This window comes from Podarcis tiliguerta (assembly GCF_965153285.1).
Source record: "Podarcis tiliguerta genome assembly, chromosome: 16".
NCBI classification, from domain to species: domain Eukaryota; kingdom Metazoa; phylum Chordata; class Lepidosauria; order Squamata; family Lacertidae; genus Podarcis; species Podarcis tiliguerta.
This window is the reverse complement of record NC_139549.1, coordinates 11,975,483-12,001,887: the sequence shown is the minus strand read 5'-3', so window position 1 is coordinate 12,001,887 and position 26,405 is coordinate 11,975,483. Positions and strand designations below refer to the sequence as shown.

Here is a 26,405-nt window from a genome sequence, read left to right as displayed (position 1 = left end):
GGGTTAAAAACACATCCAAAAAGGCTTCTGGCACAGGCCCCTTTTGCAGACACCTGTGAAGCACTTACATAGCTCACTGGGAGCACTCCTTGCTCCTGCTGGAGGAAAAAGCGGACTGCAGCTAAAAGGGTTATTTAGCTGCATTGCAGAGGGTTGGGACTAAATGACTCTTCGGGTCCCCCCCAACTCTACAAATTATTATACTATGAAACAGGCCGTCCCTGCTTTCCACAAATCAGGACTCCTGCCTCATACCAAATATCTTTCCCAACCCATTCTGGAATGGGAAGGGTAGACCCATAGGGAGGGAAAGGATGTGAACTGGAAGAGGAGGTCGACCTCTCCTTTCTACACCCCATTTCCCCAGGTCAGCCGCTTTTCCTAGAAGACTTGAAAGCAGCAGGCTCCCACCTGTCAGGTACACCCCAATCTTGTCCGTTGACAGATCCCCTTTCCCTTGTTTGTTTGCTTGAGCTTTTTCGTTTGAGGAAGACAGAGGCTGCCTAGAAGCCAGAACAGCATTCCCCTCCCTCTCCCCTGTGCCGACGGCCCCAGTACTCACGAGTCCTTCCGCTGCCGCAGGTGCTCAAAGACAAGCAGCCCCCGGGAGTTGACGCTCAGCACCAGCTCCCGCCCTTCCAGCAAGTCCATGCGGAAGGGCTTGGCCGTCAGAATCAGCTTGTGGTTCCCCTCGCCCAGGGACAGCTCCACGCTGTTATCGTCCCGGCCTGTGACAGATAATCTTTGGTGGGAGGCGGGGGTGGGAGGATTAAGGGGAAAGAACAGAGCGGGTGGCATGAAGAAAGGGAAGTGTCCAAAGGGAGGGCAGGAAGATATCCTCATGGCTACCTGCGAGATCCTGCACGCTATTCTATAGACTAGGGCTGGGCGATATATTGATGTATCGTCCAAACCCGGTTTTCAGTTCATAACGTGATCTTTGACCTAGCAATGCACCACAAATCGTGATATGTGTGATTCGCATAGCAAATATTTTTTGCCATGCAATAATCATGATGTGAGAAAAACCGTAAAGCCAACCAATGCCTCTACATAGCTCCATTCTTATTTCTGACATTGTGACATATCAGTATATCGCGATGCTTAGCTGGTGATATATCGCGATGTTGAAAATCAGTTATCACCCAGCCCTACTATAGACTGCTGCTACCGTATTTTTCGCTCTATAAGACACACCAGACCACAAGACACACCTAGTTTTTGGAGGAGGAAAACAAGAAAAAAAATATTCTGAATCTCAGAAGCCAGAACAGCAAGCGGGATCGCTGTACAATGAAAGCAGCAACCCCTCTTGCTGTTCTGGCTTCTGGGATAGCTGCGCAGCCTGCATTCGCTCCATAAGACGCACAGACATTTGCCCTTACTTTTTAGGAGGGAAAAAGTGAGTCTTATAGAGCAAAAAATACGGTACTTTGTGGTGGGAATCAACCAGGCCCCGACAAGATCTTGCTGGATCTTCCCGCGAGGAAAGGAAGGGCAGATGCTGTTTTGCTCCCCCACCCCAGGGGAAAGGGTTCCCTCTAAAGCAGGGAACCTTTACAAGTGTGACATAACCTTCTGGAGGCCCCATGCAAGTGGTGGGTGGGGCTTGAGGGGGAAAAGTGGGTGGGGCAACAAACGCAAATTCCCCATCCCACCCTGGGCCTGAGGCTCCCTGCCCCTACACTAAACTGCTGTGCCTTCTCCTCACACCCCATGGTGAGCTAGGATGCATAAATGACCCTCCATCTGCGTACCTGGTACTGGGCGGGTCCTGGACTAACACATCTGGTACCTCATAGCGGGGCTTGAGCGGGTTCAACTCATTGATCCGGATCCGGGTCATGTTCCCTTTCAAGCCGTAGAGCTCGAGGAGGAGAGGGACCTGGAGGCAGAGAGCAGGGTCAAGTCCTGTCTTTTTCCAGAGGTGGGAGCATCTGCGGCCCTCCAGATGTTACTGGAGTACAGCTCCCATTGTACCTGAGTGCTGGCCATACTGGCTGGGGCTGATGGAGTCCAATGACATATGGAGGGCCCCCAGGTTCCCTGTCCCTGTTTTACACTGAGGCTCCAGCCCCAAAGCTGAGACTGCTGCCTGATACATGTATGTTTACAAGCATGGCCTGTGTTTGGCTGGCAGCAGCTCTCCAAAAATTCAGATAAGGGCCTTTCCAGCCTTGCAAATGGAGGTTGTTTTTAGTGAAGAGCTGAGGGGGATGGAAATTGTGAGCTTCTCTACACCAGCCATCTGTTCTTCCACTGGGCTACACAGATGTAGGATATCTGCCTTATAAAAAAGGTACAGGGACCCCTGACCAGTCCAGTCATGATCGACTCTGGGGTTGCAGCGCTCATCTCGCTTTATTGGCCGAGGGAGCCAGCGTCTGTCCGCAGACAGCTTCCGGGTCATATGGCCAGCATGACTAAGCCGCTTCTGGTGAACCAGAGCAGCACATGGAAACACTGTTTACCTTCCCGCCGGAGCGGTACCTATTTATCTACTTGCACTTTGACGTGCTTTCGAACTGCTAGGTTGGCAGGAGCAGGGACCAAGCAACAGGAGCTCACCCCGTCGCAGGGATTCGAACCGCCGACCTTCTGATTGGCAAGTCCTAGGCTCTGTGGTTTAACCCACAGCGCCACCCGCATCCCCTTATACCAGGTCATAAATTTGGCACTGTAGTCAAGCACTCTCTCCTCCAGGGCAGCAGTTATCCAAGGTCTCTCTTGCAGATGCCCTCCAACCAGTGTTCAAAATTAGCTAGGTACCAGGCGTGTTTTGCAAATTACACGGGTCCCATCGCGACCACATGGAGATCCCTGGACGCCAGGTTGGTGACTGACATCTCCATCTGGCTGGCCGCTTCAGCTTTCTTAAGCAGGTAAGCAGAAGAGCTTATTTACTGCATTTATATCCTACCTTTTTCTCCAAAGAGTGCATGGTTCATCCCATACCTCAGTTAATCTCTACAAGGACCCTGTGAGGTAGGTCAAGATAATGTGACTGGCCCAAGGTCACCCATAGAGCTTCATGACTGAGTGGGGATTTGAACCCCGATTTCCCAGGTCCTAGTCCAACACTCTAACCACTACACCACCCTGGCTACCTAGGGTTTCAACTCATCAATTCACCTTGTTTGCTTCATTGATGAGCTGGATCTTCATGGAATCCTGGCTGAGCTGCAACGACTCCAGCAGCGCTCTGTAAGGTGAACTCCCAGCTTCCACGTTCCTCTGGCGCCTAGGGAGAGGAAACTATGGTTACTGGAGGCAAATGATCAGGGCCACCTTTTACTATCTCCCCCTCCCATTTTAGGAAGCTTGTTTGTTTCTGTACTCGTAGCCACAAGAGGAAACTTTGCGGCACAGGGAAAGGACCGCAGCCCTTCCTCAGGGAACAGGAATCCTGTTGAGGAAATGAGTGCCAGCCCTTTTTCCTCAGCCAGGACAAACATTTGAACTTTTTTCTTAAAAAAATGTTTCTAAGCTGCTTTTATTAATATTGTTTTAATGCTGCTATTTTTCACTCTGGGCTCCTTTGGAGCAATACAATGAAGAAATAAATAACAAGAACATCAGACAAGCACTGCTCATCAAGTCCAGCATCCTGTTTCCACACTGGTCAGCCAGATACCTTGGTGAGAAGCCTGTTGACGACAACAGTAAATGATTTCCAGGAACTGCTGCTCAGCGGCACACTCTGGCCGATGGGGAGAGTCAGAATTAAGGCTACCAGTGGCTGGCTGATGCTTTTATTGTAAGACAATAAGAGCCTCCTGGATCAGGCTGGAGGCCTACCTGGTCCTGTATCCTGTTCTTATAAAAGGTAAAGGTACCCCTGCCCGTAAGGGCCAGTGTTGACAGACTCTAGGGTTGTGCGCCCATCTCACTCAAGAGGCCGGGGGCCAGCGCTGTCCGCAGACACTTCCGGGTCACGTGGCCAGCGTGACATCGCTGCTCTGGCAAGCCAGAGCCGCACACGGAAACGCGGTTTACCTTCCCGCTAGTAAGCGGTCCCTATTTATCTACTTGCAACCGGGAGTGCTTTCGAACTGCTAGGTTGGCAGGCGCTGGGACCGAACAATGGGAGCGCACCCCGCCACGGGGATTCGAACCCCCGACCTTTCGATCGGCAAGCCCTAGGCGCTGAGGCTTTTACCCACAGCGCCACCCGCGTCCCTCATCCTGTTCTTATACCTCGGGTTAAATATGCTTCAGGTTGAGCGTTTTCGTGTTGCGCTCTGCGGTGACCCGGAAGTAACGGAACGCGTTACTTCCGGGTTTCGCCGCTTGCGCAGACGCTCAAAATGATGTCACGCACATGCACGGAAGCGGCGAATTGCGACCCGCGCACGCACGGGTTGCGTCCGCTTCAGGATGCGAATGGGGCTCCGGAACGGATCCCATTCACATCCAGAGGTACCACTGTACTGGTCAAACAGTAAGGGAAGACCACCAGCAGGACCTGAGTGCAACACTCTCCCCACTTGAGAGTCCTCCTCTGACAGCAGAGATAAGCCACCCAACTTACTTGCAAAAAGAGCTCTGGTCGCATGTCTTGAAGTTGCTTCTGTCCACAGCAGTGACAACAGCAAGGGAAAGAGCTAACCAAGCAAGAGCTGCCATCTCGAGTCTATTGAGAAGGAAGACATTTCTCCATGCAACACATTGTTAACTTGCAGACTCCCCACCACCAGTTGTACTTGAGGGCTGCTGGCTCACAGAGACAGCAAGTGCCTTTTGATGTAAACGGCCCCGGATTTATCTCCAGGCAGAGGCAGGGCAGACTCCCTGCCTGAAACCCTGGAGTGCTGCTGCCAGTAAGTGCAGACAATACTGAGCTAGATGGACCAGGGTCTCATTCAAGGTGCCTGCTCCAGGCCAGCTAGCATTAACCAACAAGGTTCATCCTACAACTACCTGGATTGTGCTCAAAAGGGATGTTAAAGGCCCAGATGCCATCTGGAATTCCTACACCAGCCTAACCCAAGCAGCACAGACACAGAATGCCTTTTCAAAGCTAAGATCCCACTGACACAGGCTGCTCAATTGCTTCAATGAAAAAGGGAAACGAGAATGGGAATGGTCTCCAGAAGATAGATAGAATAATGGAGTCATAGAATTGTAGAGTTGGAAGGGACCGTGAGGGTCATCAAGTACAACCCAGCAATGCAGGAATCTTTGCCCAATGTGTGGCTCAAACCCTTGGCTCTGACATTAAGAGAATCATAAGGTAAAGGTAAAGGTACCCCTGCCCGTATGGGCCAGTCTTGACAGACTCTAGGGTTGTGCGCCCATCTGACTCAAGAGGCCGGGGGCCAGCGTTGTCCGAAGACACTTCCGGGTCACGTGGCCAGCGTGACAACGCTGCTCTGGCGAGCCAGAGCCGCACATGGAAACGCCGTTTACCTTCCCGCTAGTAAGTGGTCCCTATTTATCTACTTGCACCCAGGGGTGCTTTCGAACTGCTAGGTTGGCAGGCGTTGGGACCGAACAGCGGGAGCGCACCCCGCCGCGGGGATTCGAACCGCCGACCTTTCGATCGGCAAGCCCTAGGTGCTGAGGCTTTAACCCACAGCGCCACCCGCGTCCCCAAGAGAGAATCATACTCTAGCATTAAACAACATCCTTTGGTGGGGGGTAATCAGGACTGCTGAGACCATCTGCATGCAAAGCGGATGCTCTACCACGGAACTACAGCCCTTCCCCGCAGTGTTTAAAAAACACAGGTCCTGTGCAGGCTCTCAACTGAAAGATGGCTTCTGGATTGCCTTATCTCATCTGTAGTAATGACGAAAAGAAAGATCACCAGATAGGAACACAGAAAACCGCTTTACACCAAAGCAGACCATTGCTCCATCTAGCTCACTGCTGTCTACACTGGCATCGCTTCTCCAGGGTCTCAGACAACAGGCTTTGCCAGCCTGACCTAGATGTACTGGGGATCGAAGCTAGGATCTGTAGAGCACTAAACATGTGCCTGATCTACGCAACGTGATTTTTTTTTTTTGATGCAGGAGATTTATAAATCACATATTTTTTACAAACCTCTTTACATGGTGTACAACTAAAACTATAGATAAACAACAGCTGAAATCTACTAACCAATTAGAAATGCACAAAACCATTATGATTAAAACGCAGAATAAAAGAGTAAAATGTAGGTAACCAAATTATATGTCTGGGCAGGCATGCAAAAATGCACTCACACACAAATCAGCATTGGCAGAACATCAACAAGGGGTTCTGGCTCCTAATTATTTAACAACAGCAACAAAAAAAAGCTTTTCTCTCTCTCAAAATTAGGCAGTTAGAATTCCACATATGCAGCTCATTCAAGGGGATTTGTACTTGCACACGCACATTATCCCCATTTCTGGCTCATGAGGTGCTTCCTTCTCTTCTCCAGCCACTATACCTGCCTGGTGGAGCTTGGGGCCTTCGTAAAAACACCAGAGTGGGATTCCGCCTAAACGGCCCTTGCTCACATCCACAACACGTTGAAAGCCCTGCCTCAGCATTATGTTCTACCTTGATCACTGGCATCCTGCAATGGGGTGCTTCTCGTGGTCCCCCATAACCCTGGGTTTCGGTGACCCCTGCTCTGTGAAACTTCCTGCCAGTGAAGGATTGGCAGGAATCATCTCCGCCTCCTTTCATGTATCTCCAAAAAACTGTTAGACAGGCCTTTGCAATGTGGATTTCTTTTTGCCAATGAATATCTACTGATATTCTTACTGGTGTTTTTACGTCTCTTAATGTAATTTTGTACACTGTATACCAACCTGCTATATATTTTTTGAAAATGCAGTCTATAAACACTTTAATAAATAAATGGGTATGTTAATACATAATAAGAACAGCGTTTCTATACCACTTGAGCAATCAAGGCTTCCCCAAAGAATTCTGTGTTTTGTTAAGGATGTAGAGGATCATAGCTCTTGAAGGTTCTCCCAACAATTCTCAGCACCCTTAACAAACTACGGCTCCCAGGATTCTTGAGCGGGAAACAGGGAGTCATGATTATTAAAAGGGCATGAGAGTGCTTTCAATGTATAGAGTAGATGCGACTGTAAAATCTGCCAACACCTGTTCTCGAAGAACAGACTCATTCATAGCAGGAATGCCAAGATGTGATCCAGCCATCTGCTGTGTATTCAGTGATCAGGAAGCAGCTTCTAGAGACAAAACTATGGGCACAGGGAGAGTGCAAAGGGCAAACAGAGCTCTCCACTGCTGGTGTGAAGGTCAGTGCCTATTTCCACACATGCTACATCTGAGTGATCAAAGGCTCAAATGCAGGAGCCATGTGCTAATAGCAGGATCAGCACACTGGGCTGGCCAAGACCTCACATCCAAAAGCACTAAGTTCTGAAGGAAGTTTCAGTAAAAAGAAAAACTGCCCCTTTATTTTTTGGTTGCTCATCTTTTTCAAAACATAGTTTCTTGAGGCAAGGATCTGTCCTTTTTGGTGGCTCACATTATTTTGAAAAGTATTTTGAAGCACAGAACAAGAACAAAACTAAGGGAAATCATCGCAACCATGCCATGGTTCACTCACAAGAACTACAATTGGGATGGGTTTTAGGGAACATAGGAAACCATATTATATAGAATCAGACTATTGGTCTGCCTAGCTCAGTCTTGTCTAAGCTGACTGGCAACAGTTCTCCAGGGTTTTAGGCTGGGGTCTCTTCCAGCTCTATCTAAAGATTTTGCGGACTGAACCTGGGACCTTCTGCATGCAAAGCAGATGTTCTACCACTGAGCTGTGAACACAGCACAGGTACATAGGAAGCTGCTTTGTACTGAGTTGGCACAATGGTCCATCTAGCCCAGCGTTCTTGACACTGACTGCCAGTGGCATCTCCAAACAGATGCTCCACAGCAGAGACCGATGGCTATGCAAAAATGTGCAGATCAGTGTTCGCAACTGAGCAGAGCACAGTCCACAGTACAAATCATTTTCATAGTTTTCTGTAAATCTCAGCCGAAGAAAGTTCCCAGTCCTCAAGAACATACAAAATGAATGTAATTGAATATGAAATGGTCAACAAGCAAAAAGGGTCAGTGCTGTGCTTCTTAATAACTGGTACAGAGCATGGCGGACTAGCCAATGGGCTACAAAGGACAGCTGGATCAAGTCAAAGGCCCATCTAGTCCAAGATTCTGTTGTCACATCCAAACCAGATCCCTAGAGGAATCTTGCAAACTAAGTTTGAAATCAAAGCCCAGCCTTGGTTTTGCTTAGGTGGTTTTGGACTAGGGTCCCCTGAACTCGGTCTGCCAGAATGGAAATATTGGATTATCTGCTTGATAATAAAAATAATTGTGGAGATGAATGAGAGAAAGGTCGCACCCACACCATACATTGGGAGGCCTAGCTACACCGCAAAATATCCAGGGAAGTGGTTGGTTAAGGGCGCTGGGAACTGTAGATCCCTGACAGGGTAAATTAGTTCCCAGGATTCTTTGCACAGGGTGTTTTAAATGCATCGTGTGCGCACAGCACAGGTAGACAGACGTGCAGGCAGGTGGCTGCATTGTAAGGGGTCTGCAAGCCTTAGAAGGGGCTTGTGGGGGGTGCAGAAATGGAAAGGGGTCCTGCAAGGGATTCGGGGACCATGGGCTGGCTGGGTGAGCAGGGGCTGGCGATGCGGGGCAGGGAGCAGCACGCGCACCTGTGGGGCGCCCTGAGGGAAGGAGGTCAATTTCAGAAGCGACGTGGAAGCACAATGGGGGCGGGGAGACCATGTGGGGCTGGAGGGCGGGAATAAGGCGACGGTGGGAAGGGAGTGGGGGCTGAAGGGAAGCCCCGGAAGTTGAAGGGTCATTCAGGAGGAATGAAGAGTTGGTGGTCTTCGGTGGGGAGGGAGGGAAGCCATTCTGAAAACAGCCCTCCCCCCACGCCCTACCCCGCATAGCCGCCACCCCACAAGTGAGCCTCGCTCTCACCTCCCTACTGCTGCCGCCGCCGCCATCTTGGATCCCGCTTCACTCCCCCCTCCCGCCGAGGGTTATCAGCCCCACCCCGTCCCCACCGAGGCTTCTTATTGGATCCCGCGGCATGAGCCCGCCCCTTCGCTTCTCGAATCGCCCGGCCGGCCGCTCCGCCGTGGGTCCCGCCCACCCGCTGTTGCATTATTCATGAGCGGGCTTTCCCGGCGCGTGCGTACACCGGAGGCCGCTAAGGCACGGCGGCAAAGGCACGTTTCCCGGGAGCGGGGGATGGGGGCAGGCAGCGCTCGGACGCCTGGGTCCCATTCTGGGAAATGATAATACGAAGCTTCGGTGCCTGGATCCTATTGTGAGATGGGACACTCGAACGCCTGAGTACCGTCCTGGGGGAATGAATGTCAGGGATCCGATTTTGAGAAAGGAGTCTTGGACTGGTCCTGGCCCCTTTCTGAAATCTTAGAAAGTGAGCAGTAGGATGTGTGTCCATCTAGCCAAAAACGAGAAGCCAGCGGTCCCTCATAGCAATGCCCCAAACCCAACGGAGCTATTTTTCTTTTGATGGCTTATACTACACTCTGTTCATTTGGGGCTGTATATATCCTCTTTTATTCCAACACACATCTCCCTTCGAATGATTTAGTCAAATAAAATTTTTAAAAGCTAAAAACCTACCCCTTTAACAGTCGTGGCTTCTCCGCCCCCAAACCCTGGAAACTGCAGTTTACCCTTAGGAGCTACAATTCCCAGCACCCTTAAACTAGGGTTCTCATTATTATTCAAGGGAAGCCATGTGGCTTAAATGTACGGTGTGGATATGGCACCAGTCGTCAGGTAACAGGATCAGGTAGCTGGTGATGGCAAGAGGGCCACAGCTCAACAGCAGAGCACCTGCTTCGCATGCAGAAGGTCCCCATAATTCAGTCATTTGTGTCTCCATGTAAGGCTAAGAATTTACCCCGAATTAAACCCTACAGAGCTGTTGCCAATAAGTTTGACATGGTAAAAGCCACACTGAATTCTAAGCTATCAAGAAAGGCAGTGTGGTGTAGTGATTAGAGTTGAGGTGACCTTGTGGCCTTCCAGGTGCTCATGAACTGCAACTTCCCTGTTGCCTGTGCTCCCTGGGGCTGATGAGAGCTAGAGCCCAATGACACTTGGAGAGCAACACATCCCTGGGTAAGAATGTCTTAAGAAAGTAAGACACGCCCACTGGATCAGGCCGTTGACCCATCTAGTCCAGCATCCTGTTCTCTCAGTGGCCAACCAGAAGCCTGTGGAGAACCTGAAAGCAGGACATGAGCACAACAGCACTCTGTCCACCTGTGAGGGAGGGATCTGATCAGTCAGTGTAAACAGGAAGCTGGACTTCGATGAGACAATGGCCTGATGCAGCAGGGTTCTTATATGTTTGTTTGTTTGTTTGTTTGTATATCTACTGGGACGCAGGTGGCACTGTGGGTTAAACCAGAGCCTAGGACTTGCTGATCAGAAGGTCGGCGGTTCAAATCCCTGCAACGGGGCGAGCTCCCGTTGCTCGGTCCCTGCTCCTGCCAACCTAGCAGTTCTAAAGCACGTCAGAGTGCAAGTAGATAAATAGGTACCGCTCCGGCGGGAAGGTAAACGGCGTTTCCGTGTGCTGCTCTGGTTTGCCAGAAGCGGCTTAGTCATGCTGGCCACATGACCCGGAAGCTGTATGCCGGCTCCCTCAGCCAATAAAGCGAGATGAGCGCCGCAACCCCAGAGTCGGTCACGACTGGACCTAATAGTCAGGGGTCCCTTTACCTTTATGTATATCTACTACATATTTTGGACAGTTCTTTGTGGTTATGGATTGGTTGGACACAAAGGAATGGCAGAAGAAACCAGATGGAGAAGCACCAAGGGGAGAAGGCTCAGAACTTGGGGAGTGGTGGTGGGATAACAATGAGTAGTAGTCCAAAGGAGAAGACTGGGAAGAGGAGGTGTCAGAAGCCAAAGAGGTAATGGGGCCTAGTGAGCTGGAGAGTCTGTGTCAGAGAGAAGTCTGGAATCAGAGGCAGAAGCTGAAGCAGGAGGGTGGGAGGAGAGAGGTCAAGGGTGTCTCCCACTCCTGCTGCGACAAGCTCTCCTCCCTGCCTCCCAGAACCAGAAGACGCATGAAAAGGGTGGAGAAAGGATTGGCGACGCGCAGTCGCCATCGCCGATTGCTTGGGGAAAACCCTGGAGAGGAGGGGACGTAGGCAGCTGTGGGGAGGCGGGGACCTTTAGTCTCAGCAACTGCTTCATGGAGGCAAGATCTACTGGAGTCGCTCATTAGGCCTGACACTCCTGTGCCGATTGTGTTTTTGCTAATAAAGAGTTAACTCCAACTTGCAGAGTGTGATTTACTGCTGGCTCGCTCTGCATTTTGAACACTTCTTAAAAGACCATAACCAAATTTTGCACAATGCTTCCTGAGATCAAGGAACAAGTTTTTCTCTGTGTTTGGACAGGTTTTTTAAATCAAGATGGCAGACTGAACCTTTTGAAACAGCACTGATTCTAACCGCAGTGCACAAAAGTGCGCTGATCTTATTTGGCTTCCTAAACCCCTGAGCAACCCCAGGTGGAAGGCCGCTGGTGTTCTTTCGTTGGCTGGAATTTGTCATTTGATTAGGATGATTATTTTTTACAGATTAAAAAGAATTTGCAGGAACACTATTTCTGGACAAAGTGCCAGTGCTGTGTGAGCTGCTCTTTGTATGCCAAGCCAACTGCAGAGTCATCTAAGCTCCTTTTCCTTTTTTTAAAAAGAAATTGAAATTTGCTCAACCACATTGTTGCAACTGCTTATTTCGCCATCCCAATGGAAATTCTCTTAGCCCTCTGTCTCTAACTGAAAAAGCAAAGGGACAGAAGTTCCTTCTTCACTTTTTTTATTATTTAGAAAACGGTTTAACCCCTCACCTCCCACAAAAACCACCCAACTGGGCTGTGATGATGCAAAAGCAGAAAGGCCAGCAACCCTCCAGCCCTGCTGAAAATGACTGACAGCAAGAACCCCGTGCTACACATAACCTCTTTCTAGCACTTGAATCATCCCTGAAAAGGAAAGTAGCAATTGCCTAGGCGGCATTTAGGCACAAGGAGGTCAAGCAGGACTCTTGTCACACACAAGCGGAGCTCTGGTACCAATAGGGGGACATCTCTCTTTGGACTGGCTATATAGACCAGTGCTCAAGTACGCACAGATAAGTTTAGGCAAGTTCTGGCATTATGGTCAGTTGTTCCCACACAACAGCATCAGAAACCTTCTGGAGAAGAGCCCTCGGTTTTGTAGGATAAGCTGGCCACATCTGTTTATGCAAAGTGTTGTATCCAAGTGCTACTCAGAGAAGGCCCACTGAAATCAAAGTTTCAATGAATAGGACTTAGCTGGCTACAACCCCATGCGGCAAACCCCCATCACCAGGAATTGTAGTAGGGGGCAATTAATGGCCAGGCCGGAGCCACTCTAAGAAGCAGCCAAACAGGCAAATGGCTTCACCTGCCCAAATTCTTACTTTATTGAAGCAGCCTGGGGAAAACACTCTCACGTCAAGCAAGGCAGTACTGACTGGGCCCTCCTCGTGTTGAAGCATTTGCATTTTGGGCCCACAGAAGAGCTCTGCATAACCCAGAAACATGAAAGTCTTCCAGGTTATGCAGAGCTCTTCAGGAGGGCAACATTTCACCAGGTCTGTGTAACTAGAAATATTTGCACATTCTTATACCCACTCACCAACTGAGCAGCCCCGTAAGTGATTATTACTTAATCTATTTGTCCTTTATTACGGGAAAATGGGTTTGGGTTTTTTTGCAGGGAGGGGTGGTTTGCACCAGAATTTATTCACCAATTTTCCCTCCTTACCCCCTCCCCAGTCTTGTGCATTTAGGAATGTGTACCTGCTCAGTGATTGTAACCTCCGTGGGAATCTTAACAGATTTCCAGATCATAGCAAGACATTGAGAAACCAGCCATATATGACCATAGGAAGTGAGCTAACAGATCTGGAAAAACAAGATAGAGAAATGCAAAACCTTCAGGCATTCTGCCCTCAGGCTACCTGGATATGACTATGTCAACTGACACTGACAGCCATATCACACGACACACAGAAGAGTACACAAGACTGTGTCCATACTGGTACCGTCTGGCTTTAACCGAGGCCTCTGACCCTCTCAAGTGCCAGGTCATCCTGGCAACTTCCCTACTTGCTGCATGTTGTGTTTTTGAAGCAACATCTCATGACTTACAACTGCATTTTCAGCTCACACTTCGTAGGTCCTTCTGCAAACTAGAGATGGGGCCTGGGAAAGAAGGCCCTTCTGTTCCTTCTTTCTCATGACAGCCCCCAACTGCTGCACACCTGGACAAGTCATATGACAGTTTTCCCTTTGCTTACAATCAAAAGCAGAGTTTTAAAAAGGCAGGAAGGCAGGATGTTCCCTCCCCTGACAGTGGCAGGCAGGATGACCAATCCCACAGGGCAAAAACACCAGAAGGGGCGCTAGATCTGGAAGCGCCCCGAGAGCAGCCCCAGCCGGTCAATGTTTTTATGCAGGACGCTGTGCAGAACGCAAAGGTATTTGCCAATGTCGGTGTCTCTGCTGAAGTCCCGGAAGAAGAGCCCTGTGCCAGCGTTGAAGGTGAACTTCTGCGGCAGCGGGCTGTTATCGCGCATGTAGTCCCAGACGCTGAGGAGCAAGAGGTGGACCTCAAAGGGCGCCAGCTGGTCAAAAATCTCATGCATGTTGCTGAGCACGGGCGGGAGGAGGTGGCCCTCGCCCATGCAGGCCACCAGGGCGCAGGAGGCCTGCAGGTGCCAGGGAGAGCTGGTGGTGTCGTTCTCCCGCGAAGCCTCCCAGTGCGCCATCAGAGTCGCCAGGAGGCCGCGGAGAAGCACGGAGCAGTAACAGAGGGCCGGCCTCCCCGCCGCCACCAGGCTAAGCAGCTGGAAGAGCAGGGGGTTGTCGCGGAAAGCCCTCCCGATCTGGATGTCCCGCTCCACTGTGTTGCGGGTGTGCTCCTCCGGAGGCCACGCCAACTCGCTGTTGGTGATGTCAGGGCAGACGGTCTCCACCAGCACCACCGCCACCGTCTTCGCTGCCTCGGGGCTGACGGCAGCATGCTGGGAGGGCTCCGGGCCGCAGCGCTCAGCTCCGCAGCACCGCAGCAGCAACCCCAGGAAGGTCTGGACGTTGTGGGAGACCTCCTCCGGCTCTCGTTGGTAGGGGGCGTGGGGCGGCTTCAGGCCCCTCCCAATCACGCCGGCATGGAACACAGACCACACACTCCCCGAGAAGTTCACCGCGGCCATAAATCGCCGGTTGATATCCAGCAGGGAGACCTTGGTGCCTTCCAGGGCGGCAGGGTCGTTCCCGACTGCAGGAGGCTCGGGCAGCCCACCAAAGAGCTCGGCGTTCCCTGGGTGCAGGGCCCCCTCCACCAGGTACTGAAGTATGGCCTTGCCAGCGGTGGGCGAAGCCCCGCTGAGGCAGCAGAGGAGGCGGCTTCCGTAGCTGATGCCCGTGGGGCACTTGCAGCGCAGCACTAGGAAGAAGTGGTGGACGGCCGAGCGGATGAGGAAAAGGAGGTGAGCCGGCCGGATGGCCTTTGGCATGGGGCAGACGGAGAGCAGCAAGGCTGCCACCTGGGCCACCTCTGGGTTGCAGTGCAGCAGGAGCTGCCCGAAGTCATAGAGGTGCGCTGCAACAGCCTCACCCAGCTGGTGGCCCATGGAGGCGGGGCCCTCGCTCTCCCTCTGCATGATCAAGGCCAGGTTCTGGAAGAGCTGAGCCATGTGTGGCTCCGAGAGGCCGCCAGCGTGGATCTGGCACACGCACTTCTTCACAGTGGCCGGCAGCAGGTCGCTCATGCAAGAGCTAAGCACGGCATAGAGCTGAGTGGCCAGGCTGAGCTCCTCCTGGCTCTTGGCCAGCGTCAGCAAAAAGAAGAGGGCCTCGCTGGCACAGCTGGGGGTGCAGTAGACGGAGAGGAGGACCAGCAGCTGGTGCTGCCAGAGGAACCGCTTCCTCTCCAGCCGCAGCGTCTCCACGCACAGCTCCCGCACGTGGCCCTTCAGCTCGTCCAGGAAAGGCACCGGCCGCGGAGGGGCCTCCGCCAAGCTGGCCGAGCCCCGGTTGTACACCAGTTTCTGCAGGTTGAGCAGCAGCAGCTGGATGACACGGTCGCAAGCCTCCCGCACGCTGTCGTGGACGGTCAGGCCTGGGGTGGTGATGACGGAAGCCGGCATGGCTGTGTTGATGAGGAACTGCAGGGTGCGGTAAGCTCCTCCCGACGTCTGGCAGATGAGGTGCACCACGATGCTGACCATGTTCTCCAGATCCTCCCGAGGGAGCGAGGCAAAGTGCTGGTGCAGCTGGTTGAGGACGCCTGGCTTGAGGGAGTCCACCAGCTCGGCCGAGATGGTGCCCAGCAGAGTGGGAGACATGACGGCCAGCTGGAGCAAGAAGGGCACGGTGGCCTTCTGCTGCTGGTCCCGCGTGGGGCCCAGGCTCCCATGGAACATCCTTAGCAGCTCCTGCTTGATGCTCTCGGAGTGGCGGGAGGCCAAGTGGCCCAGGATGCCCACCACCGAGGCGATCTTGGGGACCCTCTTGTCGGCCGCTGTGGCGCTAGGGAAGAGGAGGAGGTCAGCCGAGGCCGTGCCGTGCATGCAGAAGTCCTTCAGCCCGCAGGAGAGCACGCGGTTGATGATCGTGTTGGGGAAGGACGAGCCAATATGGGCCACCACCCAGTCGAAGTGCGGAGAGTGCTGGACCGAGGTGTCCAGCAGGGCGTCCACGCAAGCGTCCGGGCAGGTGCTGATCATGGAGGAGAGGCACTGCGTGTAGATCTCCATCAGCGTCCGAGTCGCCTTGCAGGACATCCACAGCTGCAGCAGCTCGTTGAGGCTGCTGGCGTGCGGCACGCCATGCCGGCCAGCGTACTTGCTGCTCAGCTGTCCCATCAGGTCGATGGACCAGGCCGAGACCAAGCCTGCCCATGCCTTGGGGTTCATGCGGACAAACTCGGACAGCACGGCCTGGATCTCTTGCACCACGTCGTCCAGGTTGGGACCCTGGGAGCGGATGGAGCCCAGCCCACCCTCGCTGCTCTCCAGGTCCAGCAAGTAGGTGCACACATACTCATCAAAGACACCCCGGAGGTGGTCCAGGACGGCGCTGCGAGCAGGTGGCAGGCTGCGCAGGAGCAGGATGGCGCATCGGGCATGCTCCTTCAGGGTGAGTTTGTTGCCGTGCAAAGGGTCTATACCACTAAGGAAGGCCTTGATTTCCTGGGCCAGCTCTTGCGAACTACAGGAGGCAAAGGCAAAAGAAGGAAACATAGCATCAATCCTCGGTCAACGTTCCTAAACAACACTGTTTTAAAGCGGTATGATACTGCTTTAAATGTGTAGTGCAGGTGGGGCCTTAATTTGCTTGCAAGGGCTTACTCCAGGCGTAGGCAAACTCAGTCCTCCAGATGTTTTGAGACTACAATTCCCATCATCCCTGACCACTGGTCCTGTTAGCTAGGGATCATGGGAGTTGTAGTCCCAAAACATCTGGAGGGCCAAGTTTGCCTATGCCTGGCTTACTTTATTACCATCTCACAACAGAAACTAGGTTAATCACCATGTGTTCCCACAGAGGCCTTTCTCTCCCTTTTCAATTCCCGCTCCCCCCATGCAGCTTGAAAAAGTGTTCTGTTCAATTCATAAGCTCCAGTCCACTTTAAGAACAATGGCTGGTGTTAATGATTTTTAAAATTTGCTTTAAAATGTGATTTGCTAAATATCTGAACTTTATGCATGTGTCTTTTCACAAGAAAAACATGACCAGGTTAGGGGAAAGTTGTCCAGTGGTGAGAGCTTCCTTTCAAAAATTATTCTGTAATTATTAGCCCTGAGTCTGATCCAGCATGTTAACATAGGAAGCTCCCTTATGCCAAGTCAGATCCTTTCTCCATCTAGCTCAGTATTGGTTACACTGACTGGCAGTAGCTCCCGGGCTTCAGGCAGTTCTTCTCAGTCCTGCCTGGAGATGCTACTGGGTACAGAACCTAGTACTTTCTGAGCTCAAAGCAGATGCTTTGCCTCCAGTCCTATTTCCCATCCCAAGGCACCCTATCTGTCACTTTTGAATTTCCCAACAAGCCTTATAGACTTGCAGAGTTGGAAGGGACCCCACGGGTCATCTAGCCCAACCCCCGTTGCTGTGCACAATAGTAGCAGCAACTTCACCCAAAATGCAGATAAATAGTACATATGCTTTCCCTGTGTTAACCCTCCCTGCCACCACTTCTCTTCGGATTTTAGACTGCAAGCTCTTTGAGGCAGTGACCTCTGTAAAATGTCACAAGCGTAATTATTCCTTTCCAGAGCCACCAGAGCAAGTGACCATCAACACACCCTCTGTACAAAGATGAAGGGACTGGGTGGTGCCAGCGTAAAGGGGGTGTCCTAGTCCCTTGCAGGGGGGAGAGAGAAGAGGTAAGAGAATCAGTACCTGAGCGATGGAGAAGCAGCTGCTGGTTTGGGGCTGGGGGTGGACCCCGGATGCCCTGCCACCCCTGGGGGATCGCACAGAGCAGACATACCGCCCAAGGGGAGAAAAGCTGCAGAAGAACCAGTCCCTTTGTCCCCCCTACTTCCCTTCTGCGCCTGCGCGCGGTTGAGCGGCGTTGAGGGAAGCATACAAACAGCACACAGAAAGGGCCCCCTTGGAAAATAGTCCCGTGCAGGCCTGCCGTCCCTTCAGATTAGCGTTCCACTTTCCGTTATAAAGCTTGGCACCCATGGAAGGCAAGCGCCGTGTCACTCTTTGCTTTAGCCGGAGGAGCGTTCCTCAATTGCCTTGACTTGCCAATTGCCAGTCAGAATGGTATTTCGCTTCTTTTACAGGGCAGTTGCCAAAACTGAGGTGTATGCGTCGCCTGTTAAAAAAAGAAGAAAACTTGTGGCACCTTAAAAGCCCAACAGTTTTTTTTTTAATTACATGATCTGTTTTTAGTATTATCATTAATCATCATCATCATGAAAGTGCATCACCCTCCACCCCACCCCCATTTTATACCAGTCCTTTCAGATTTCTGTACAAATACAAGGGAAAACAAAAGACCAAGTACAGTAATCAATTAACCAGGAAGGGAAAGAAGCAGGTGGCAAAGTAACAAAACAGATCCCTGACCTCAAGGGCCTTACAAGCTAAAAACGGGGAAACAAATGGGGTAGGAATATACATTTCGTTGACTTACACTACTTAAAAATAATTCTGAAAATCAAAAGGTGTGGGGGCAGCTTTTCATCCTGGCTTTGGGCCTGTAATTTGAAAGGTGTCATTATGACTTCTTTTGGACTAGGGGTAGTCAACCTTTTTATACCTACCGCCCACTAATGCATCTTTCTCGGTGGTAAAATTTCCTTGCCGCCCACCAGTGCTTGATGGAAGGAGGATTCAGCTTGTGCCATAGAACCCCCTACCGGCCACCTAGAATCCTGAAATGCCTACTAGTGGGAGGTAGGGACCCTGTTTTAGACTGACCAGTGGAATACAACATATGAACATAAGAAAAGTCCTGCTGGATCAAAGGTCCATCTAGTCCAACATCCTGTTCTCATGTCTAAAGCAGATGCCCATCAGAAACTGCATTCAAAATCACCATGCGGCCACGGATTTGTCTGGTGGTCCTGGGCCTGGTGGTCTCCTGAACTCGGTCTGTCAAATGGAGATATTGGATTACCTGTCTCATAATAAAAAATAATTGCAGAGATGGATCACATCCACACTATACATTTAGAGTACATGGCTCTCCCCAAAGAATTGGGGGTGGGGAGAGGTTGGACTAGATGACCAATTGAATTGCAAGGAGTGGAACTAGATGACTATCAGGGTCCCCTCCAATTCTGTGATTCTAAGAATCCAGGGAAGTGCAGTTGCTTAAGGGCGCTGGGAACTGTAGATCCCTGACAGGGTAAATTAGTTCCCAGGATTCTTTGCACAGGGTGTTTTAAATGCATCGTGTGCGCACAGCACAGGTAGACAGACGTGCAGGCAGGTGGCTGCATTGTAAGGGGTCTGCAAGCCTTAGAAGGGGCTTGTGGGGGTGCAGAAATGGAAAGGGGTCCTGCAAGGGATTCGGGGACCATGGGCTGGCTGGGTGAGCAGGGGCTGGCGATGCGGGGCAAGGAGCAGCACGCGCACCTGTGGGGCGCCCTGAGGGAAGGAGGTCAATTCCAGAAGCGACGTGGAAGCACAATGGGGGCGGGGAGACCATGTGGGGCTGGAGGGCGGGAATAAGGCGACGGTGGGAAGGGAGCGGGGGCTGAAGGGAAGCCCCGGAAGTTGAAGGGTCATTCAGGAGGAATGAAGAGTTGGTGGTCTTCGGTGGGGAGGGAGGGAAGCCATTCTGAAAACAGCCCTCCCCCCACGCCCTACCCCGCATAGCCGCCACCCCACAAGTGAGCCTCGCTCTCACCTCCCTACTACTGCTGCCGCCGCCGCCGCCATCTTGGATCCCGCTTGACTCCCCCGTCTCGCAGAGCGCTTTCACCACCGAGGCTTCTTATTGGATCCCGCGGCATGAGCCCGCCCCTTCGCTTCTCGAATCGGCCGGCCGGCCGCTCCGCCGCGGGTCCCGCCCACTCGCTGTTGCATTATTCATTGCCCTGTTAACCTTTCAGGTGCCGCAAGACCCCTTTGCAGTTGTTTTTTTATTTGACACACAGTACAAGTTCACAGGGACTTACTCCCTTGATTTGAGGGGGTTCCATTCTATTGATATGTCAACTAAGCGCCAGCACTTGGGCTGGTGGCAATCAATTCACATAAGCAGCTCCCAACTTGGTAAACAGTTGCTACGCTCCCTCCTTTTCTAAACTAAGGTAACGGTAAAGGGACCCCTGACCATTAGGTCCAGGCATGGCCGACTCTGGGGTTGCAGCGCTCATCTCGCTTTATTGGCCGAGGGAGCCGGCCTACAGCTTCCAGCTCATGTGGCCAGCATGACTAAGCAGCTTCTGGCGAACCAGAGCAGCGCACGGAAACGCCGTTTACCTTCCCGCCGGAGCAGTTCCTATTTATCTACTTGCACTTTGACGTGCTTTCGAACTGCTAGGTTGGCAGGAGCAGGGACCGAGCAACGGGCGCTCAGCCCGTCGCGGGGATTCGAACCGCCGACCTTCTGATCAGCAAGTCCTAGGCTCTGTGGTTAAACCCACCTCACCCCCCGTGTCCCTTTTTCTAAACTACTGTATAGTAAATTATAGATTTCAGATTTCCTTTATTTTTCATTCAGAACACCTCCTCCCAATAACCCAGAAACATGTTTTTCCCCACCACCACTATAAACACACAAAGAACAAGGAAGAAATTAGAAGCCAGGACACAGAACTGGTTTTCTGCTATTTTATTGGGACAATATTTCAACCCTGGAACATCTGCCAAAAACTGTACCCCCAAATTAGGCTTGGGCGAAAAACCTTCTATATTGGTGCCAAACGAAGACTGCTTTCCAGCCTTTCCAGTTATTGCACTGGAGGGTGAGAGATCTTTGAGCAGAAAATGTCCGTCATCAGCTGCAGTCTCCATTAAGTGCACACACTCCCCAAAATGTTTACCCCCAACAAGCCCCATAGCTTGGGGGGGGGGTGATGACAGAAGAAGAGTGAAACTCTGCATGTGTGCCCAGTATCCATGGTATGCATTTCACCAACTCACTTTTGTTTTGACACCCCACCCAACATCAACATGCAATCCTCAGAGAGAGAAAAAGTTCCTCACCCTTACTTTTAGTTTAGGGATGGGGAATTTGGGCCCCTCTAGAAGTTGTTGGACCTCAACTCCCACCAGCCCCCATCTAGATGGCCAAAGGCCAGGGGGTGATGGGAGCTGTAGTTCAGCAATATCTGGAGAGCCAAAGGAACTAGACAGTTGCAGCCTGTCCAGCAAACCTCTCAAGACTATGTGTGTTTTTAACGGAAATCTAGCCATATCAAAGTCCATGGGGTTAAAGAGCTTCCAAGCCCAATCCTTATGACTTTCCTGGTTTTGCAGCCATGGACCTTGCCGCTAACCCCAGAGTTCTGCCAGCAGGCAACGAAAGAGAGTGCAGAGACTGAGCTTTAAGACTGCAAAGGAAGATCTGAGGTCCCTGGTTCTGCTGCAGGCTCCACTTCTGCCACTTCTGCCATCTCTACATCTGGGCCAGCTGTTTCCCCCCCATTCTTCTTCTTCTTCTGCCGCTTGCCACTTTTATTTTGACCTGCAGAAAGCTCAACTGCAATAAGGAGAGAGAAAAGGAACTTTTAAAAAAGTAGCTCAGTGGTACAGCAACTGCCATTACAGTGGTACCTCAGGTTACATACGCTTCAGGTTACAGACTCTGCTAACCCAGAAATAGTACCTCGGGTTAAGAACTTTGCTTCAGGATGAGAACAGAAATCGTGCTCCGGCGGCGCAGCAGCAGCAGGAGGCCCCATTAGCTAAAGTGGTGCTTCAGGTTAAGAACAGTTTCAGGTTAAGAATGGACCTCCAGAACGAATTAAGTACTTAACCCGAGGTACCACTGTATAGCAATTTTAAAATGGGATAAAACACAAACCCCCGTTTCTAAAAGCTGTAATTTCTAAAAACAATAAAACCATCCATAAACAGACAATCAATTTTCATACATGACGTCCTTGAACAAAACATGTATTCAATGGGTACCCAAAAAACATGACATCAAGCGCCCACCGGATTTCAGCCAATCATTTCTATCCAGAGGGCTGGAACTGCAACACTAAAAGCTAAGTACACCTGTGAGAACAAAGTACTCCTCTGAGCAGTCTCCATTTGAGCAGCAACATTGCCTGCTCTCTGGATCAACAAAGGTAGGAGTGGAGGAACCGTGGCCTTCTAGTTGTTCCTGGACTGCCACTCCAATCACCCACAACTGTTGGCCATACTTGTTGGGGCTGATGGGGATTGGAACCCCATTCCTATTTTACACCTCTGTCGGTGCCTTTCATATGTAATCCCAGATTGTCTGGGACATGTGTCAAGGACTGGGGTGCAAAGTCTGTGGCACTCTGGATGTCGCTAGTCTCCAACTCCCATCACCTCTGATGTTTTGGGCCGTGATATCTAGTACTGATGGGAGTTGGGGGGGCAATGAGATCCCTGATAAAAGGAGGCTTCATATATTCATAACTAATCAGGCTGTAGCAGAGAACCAATTTTACACATCCCACAAAACCAAATCCTGACTAAAGCTCTTCTTTGATAGCACCACTTCAGAGTGTAAGTGGGGCTCCCATCTGCCTTACCCTCACCCCCTGGAAACAAAACATAATAATTCCTGCATGCAGAAAACCAGCATGCCCAGAAAGTGGACTCGGCTTAATCCTTTTCTACTATACAGGGACAGGGTCATTCAAATATGCAAGCACCCCTTCCAGAACCTACAGTGGCAAAATCCAAGAAAAATCCCACCCATTACATCTGCTGAATGCATAAAATGGTCCATGGCCCGTAAGCGTTTCAGTATTTAAAATACTGATTTAAGGCTTCCCTGCTTAACAGACCAGAGTAGGAGGTGGGGGAGAACTGAAGGACTGACTCTAAAAAATGCTTACCTTGCATTTCTGTTTTCTCCTTTGTGGCATGGCGGATTTGCTTCAGCAGTTTCCTTTTCTTTTTCCCAGAGAGGGTAATGTTCGCTCGGGAGCTAGAACTGGAGAGGGAAATAGCAGGGAGGTGATGATGCGCAAAGAGGATAAGTTTCAGTTTTTAAACCATGCATTGCTGGGTTGCAATGTGCTTTAAAATGCACGGCACAGATGTGACCCCCAGCCAAATAATAATAATAATAATAATAATAATAATAATAATAATAATAAAATTTTTATTTATACCCCACCCTCCACAGCCAAGTCCGGGCTCAGGGCGGATAACAAGCAATAATAAAAACAAGTTGAATGAATACAACTTAAAATACAACATTAAAATATTGAAACATTAAAATAGTAAAATGCAGCCTCATCACAGAAGGAGAAAGGAAAAGAAAAAAGAAAGAGGGGGAGGGAATCAAATTGGCTCCAAGCCAAAGGCTTACAGGCCCTGCGGAAAGAAATCAGATCCTGCAGGGCCCTGGTCTCATGAGGCAGAGCGTTCCACCAGGCCGGAGCCAGTGTTGAAAAGGTTGAACTCTGGTTGAAGCTAATCTAACTTCCTTAGGGCCCGGGACCTCTAGGGTGTTGCTATTTATGGACCTTGAGGCTCTCCGTGGGGCATACCGGGAGAGGCGGTCCTGTAGGTACGAGGGTCCTAGGCCGTGAAGGGCTTTAAAGGTCAAAACCAGCACCTTAAATCTGACCCTGTACTCCACCGGGAGCCAGTGCAGCTTGAAAAGCACTGGGTGAATATGCTCCCATGGCAGAGACCCCGTGAGGAGCCTCGCTGCAGCATTCTGCACCCACTGGAGTTTCTGGGACAGCTTCAAGGGCAGCCCCACGTAGAGCGAATTACAGTAGTCAAGCCTGGAGGTGACCGTCGCATAGATCACTGTGGCCAGGTCGGGGCGGGAAAGGGAATCCTTTCCACTTTTCTTGCAAGTATGACAGAAAAAAGCCAAGCAATCCAGCTCACACTCTCCCCACTTCTCTAGATTCCAGTCCCCATGCCCATCTCAAGGCTGGGAGCAGGACTGGGCACTGCCTTCCTCCAAATTATCCTAATGACCAGACTCTGATTTCTTCTTTGGTTTCTCAGTGGGTGAACTCTCCCAGAGCTTCCAAGGCAAAGCATAACTCACCAACGTTTCTTTAGGTGATGAATGGTGATGAGCCCCTCATCCACCACAGCACCTACAATCCGGTGCTTCTTCCTCTTCTGCTTGCTAAGGACACGGCGCCTTTTGAAAAGGTTTTTCTGTAGCTCCTAAAATAGAGAGAAGCCACTTTGAGACACACAAGTCACCATCTCAACAACATCCTAGTTGCCACTTGGCCTCCATGAATTTGCCTGATCTTTAGTTGGCGGTCCAATTTTAGCTGTATGCTGTTTCTGTTTTGAACTGTTTTTAATGTACAGTGGTACCTCAGGTTACATACGCTTCAGGTTACAGACTCTGCTCACCCAGAAATAGTGCTTCAGGTTAAGAACTTTGCTTCAGGATGAGAACAGAAATCGTGCTCCGGCGGCGCAGCGGCAGCAGGAGGCCCCATTAGCTAAAGTGGTGCTTCAGGTTAAGAACAGTTTCAGGTTAAGAACGGACCTCCAGAACGAATTAAGTACTTAACCTGAGGTACCACTGTATTTAGTCCTACAAGCAGGGTGTTTTTTTTCTTACCAGAGAAGCATTCAAGAATAGGACATCCACACCAACCTATGACCACAATTCAATGTTGGATCCACACAGGGCAGCAGAACAAAAGGGGAGAATAATAATAATAATATATTATTTATACCCTGCCCATCTGGCTGGGTTTCCCCAGCCACCCTGGGCAGCTTCCAACAAAACACTAAAATACAATAACCTATTAAATGCAGTATAATAGATTATACTACAATACTTGAGACTGACGGTTGAGGGTATTTTTAAAAGCTCAGCTTCAACAACCATCCTCACAAGTAAAAAGCTAGCACACAAGGAAGAACGATAGCATTCAGTTTATCTCCCCTGTGCATTAGTTTTCAAAAGGCAGGAAATCTGAAACAAGGCAAGCTTTCAAAAAAGACACCACGCACCAAATGCAGCTCAGTCTACCACCTTACGACTCTTCCCATTTCATATGCTGCTTTTTTAAAGGGAGGGCCTGGAAGACCAGGGTTCAAACCCCTACTCTGCCATGGAACTCATTGGGGCCAGTCAGTCTCTCAGCCTAATCTACCTCACAGGGTGGTTGTCAGGAAGGGAATCACGTATAGCGCCTTAAGCTCCTTGGAGTAAAAAATTTATATATATATATATATTACATGGGATGCAAATGTGATAAACAAACAAACCAGAGATAGGGGAGCTTATGGCCCTCCAAAACCCTGCTGAACTATAACTCCCACAAACGCCAATCGCTAGCCATACTAGCTGGTGCTGACGGGAGGTGGCGTCCAACCACATCGGAGAGGCCGCGGGCTCTCCATCCCTCCTCTAGACTAATGCTAGACATTATTAGCCCCATTGGGAAAAACATCAAAAAATAAGAGCCATGAAACGGAACAAAACAAAAGCCCGGAACAAGATGCGGGAGGGGAGTGAAAAGATCAATTACCGTCCGGGGCCGGTTGATTTTTCCAGTGGCTCCCATGCTTCACCCACGTGACGCCCTTCCTCGCCGACTTCCTTATACTGCCCTGTGTAGTTTAACTTCCGGGTAGGACAGGCATAGCGAGAACCTCCGCCAGAAGGACCGCCCCCCCTCAAGGCCACGCCCCTGATTCGTTGAAACAGCCAATCAGGACAGGAGTTGTGGATGGGCTCCTCACTATATCCCCCTCCTTCTGTACTACTTTTAAAAAATGACCACGAGGTGGCGCCCGATAGCTCCAGGCTGAAATATAAATTGAGGAGGCGGAGGATTCCTCTTTCTTTTCTGCAAGGGAGGTGAGTAGCAAGGAGGGAGGGAGGGAGGCTGGCTGCTTGCCTGGGTTTCGTTGGTCAACAGAGGCTGGGGGTCAAATGGGATCCGCAGGGGCATTTGGGTCGGCTTTGTGCAGGTGGCCTGATCCTCTTTCCTATTTGCTAGGCTGGGGGAGCCTATATAGGGCAGGTGCGGGGGAGCCACGTGGCGGTTCTGGAGGCCTGTGCGCCTTAACGAGCCTCCATGTTTTCCATCCTCGCTTTCCCCGCGCTGCCTCTCGCGTCTCCCGCTTGCTCCTCGGCTCGTCCTGCGCGCCATAGCAGGGATCATAAGCCCCTCCGGAATTCAGCCATCGAGCCTTCCTGTTTCCTCCTCCTTCTGAGTAAACAAGCACCGGGGAAAGTTGTTTAATGAGCGGGTCGGGGGTCCGCCGGTGGATCTCTTTATATACGTGTATACATAATTTTTATTCGTTTTTCATTTAGTGATATACAATCATAACATTGTTATCCACTTTATCTTTCTGGCTCATCAGAGCCCATCGACTTCCTTCCCTCCCGCCTCATGGCTTTCAAAGTCAACCTTTATATCATTTCCTTTTATACATTTTCCAGTTCTAATTTCACTCATTACGAAAAGACATTCAAGTTTTACTTAAAATAAAAAGGGAGAAGGGGTTCTCATTACAAGTCTTAAGTCAACCCTGCTAGTGATGTTAATTGCTTACAGTAATCTTTCAAACATTGTATAAATTTACTCCAGTCCTTTTGGAATAATTGATCTCGCTGGTTTCGGATTTTTCCTGCCGCCGGTGGATCTCTAGGCTGCTTGGAATAGGCCACCAAGGATTTGTGTTGTGGTTTTTTTACAGTTGTGAGTTCCCCC

The 26,405-nt window shown here is 50.7% G+C and overlaps 4 protein-coding genes across 6 annotated transcripts in view; 1 reads left to right on the top strand and 3 right to left on the bottom strand.

Moving 5' to 3' along the window:
- Window positions 1-9,033, bottom strand: part of GANAB (glucosidase II alpha subunit) — a 36,545-nt gene extending 27,512 nt beyond the window's left edge. Inside the window, exons 1-5 of one of the 2 annotated variants that reach the window (XM_083418477.1) lie at window positions 8,956-9,033; window positions 4,532-4,633; window positions 3,133-3,241; window positions 1,758-1,885; window positions 563-742 (exon numbers count right to left, since the gene is read on the bottom strand). In XM_083418477.1, coding sequence (XP_083274603.1) covers window positions 563-742; window positions 1,758-1,885; window positions 3,133-3,241; window positions 4,532-4,633; window positions 8,956-8,981 — 545 coding nt within the window. In that variant the 5' untranslated portion in view covers window positions 8,982-9,033. The remainder of the gene's footprint in view (window positions 1-562; window positions 743-1,757; window positions 1,886-3,132; window positions 3,242-4,531; window positions 4,634-8,955) is intronic. The other variant, XM_083418478.1, reaches the window with a different exon arrangement.
- Window positions 1-26,405, top strand: part of CSKMT (citrate synthase lysine methyltransferase) — a 54,345-nt gene that overhangs the window by 11,759 nt on the left and 16,181 nt on the right. The window lies entirely within an intron of this gene.
- On the bottom strand, window positions 11,836-19,554 carry INTS5 (integrator complex subunit 5). 2 transcript variants are annotated; one of them, XM_083418482.1, is made up of 3 exons: window positions 19,439-19,554; window positions 17,470-17,896; window positions 11,836-16,275 (listed from the first exon to the last, which is right to left on the bottom strand). In XM_083418482.1, exons 2-3 carry the CDS (start codon window positions 17,655-17,657, stop codon window positions 13,467-13,469), a joined length of 2,997 nt encoding a protein of 998 aa, XP_083274608.1. In that variant the 5' UTR covers window positions 17,658-17,896; window positions 19,439-19,554; the 3' UTR covers window positions 11,836-13,466. The 2 variants fall into 2 exon arrangements, with proteins under 2 accessions (XP_083274608.1, XP_083274609.1); XM_083418483.1 differs by having other exon boundaries at window positions 18,348-19,475.
- On the bottom strand, window positions 20,354-25,338 carry LOC310667048 (uncharacterized protein C11orf98). The gene is made up of 4 exons (XM_083418703.1): window positions 25,212-25,338; window positions 23,756-23,880; window positions 22,578-22,675; window positions 20,354-21,238 (listed from the first exon to the last, which is right to left on the bottom strand). Exons 1-4 carry the CDS (start codon window positions 25,245-25,247, stop codon window positions 21,084-21,086), a joined length of 414 nt encoding a protein of 137 aa, XP_083274829.1. The 5' UTR covers window positions 25,248-25,338; the 3' UTR covers window positions 20,354-21,083.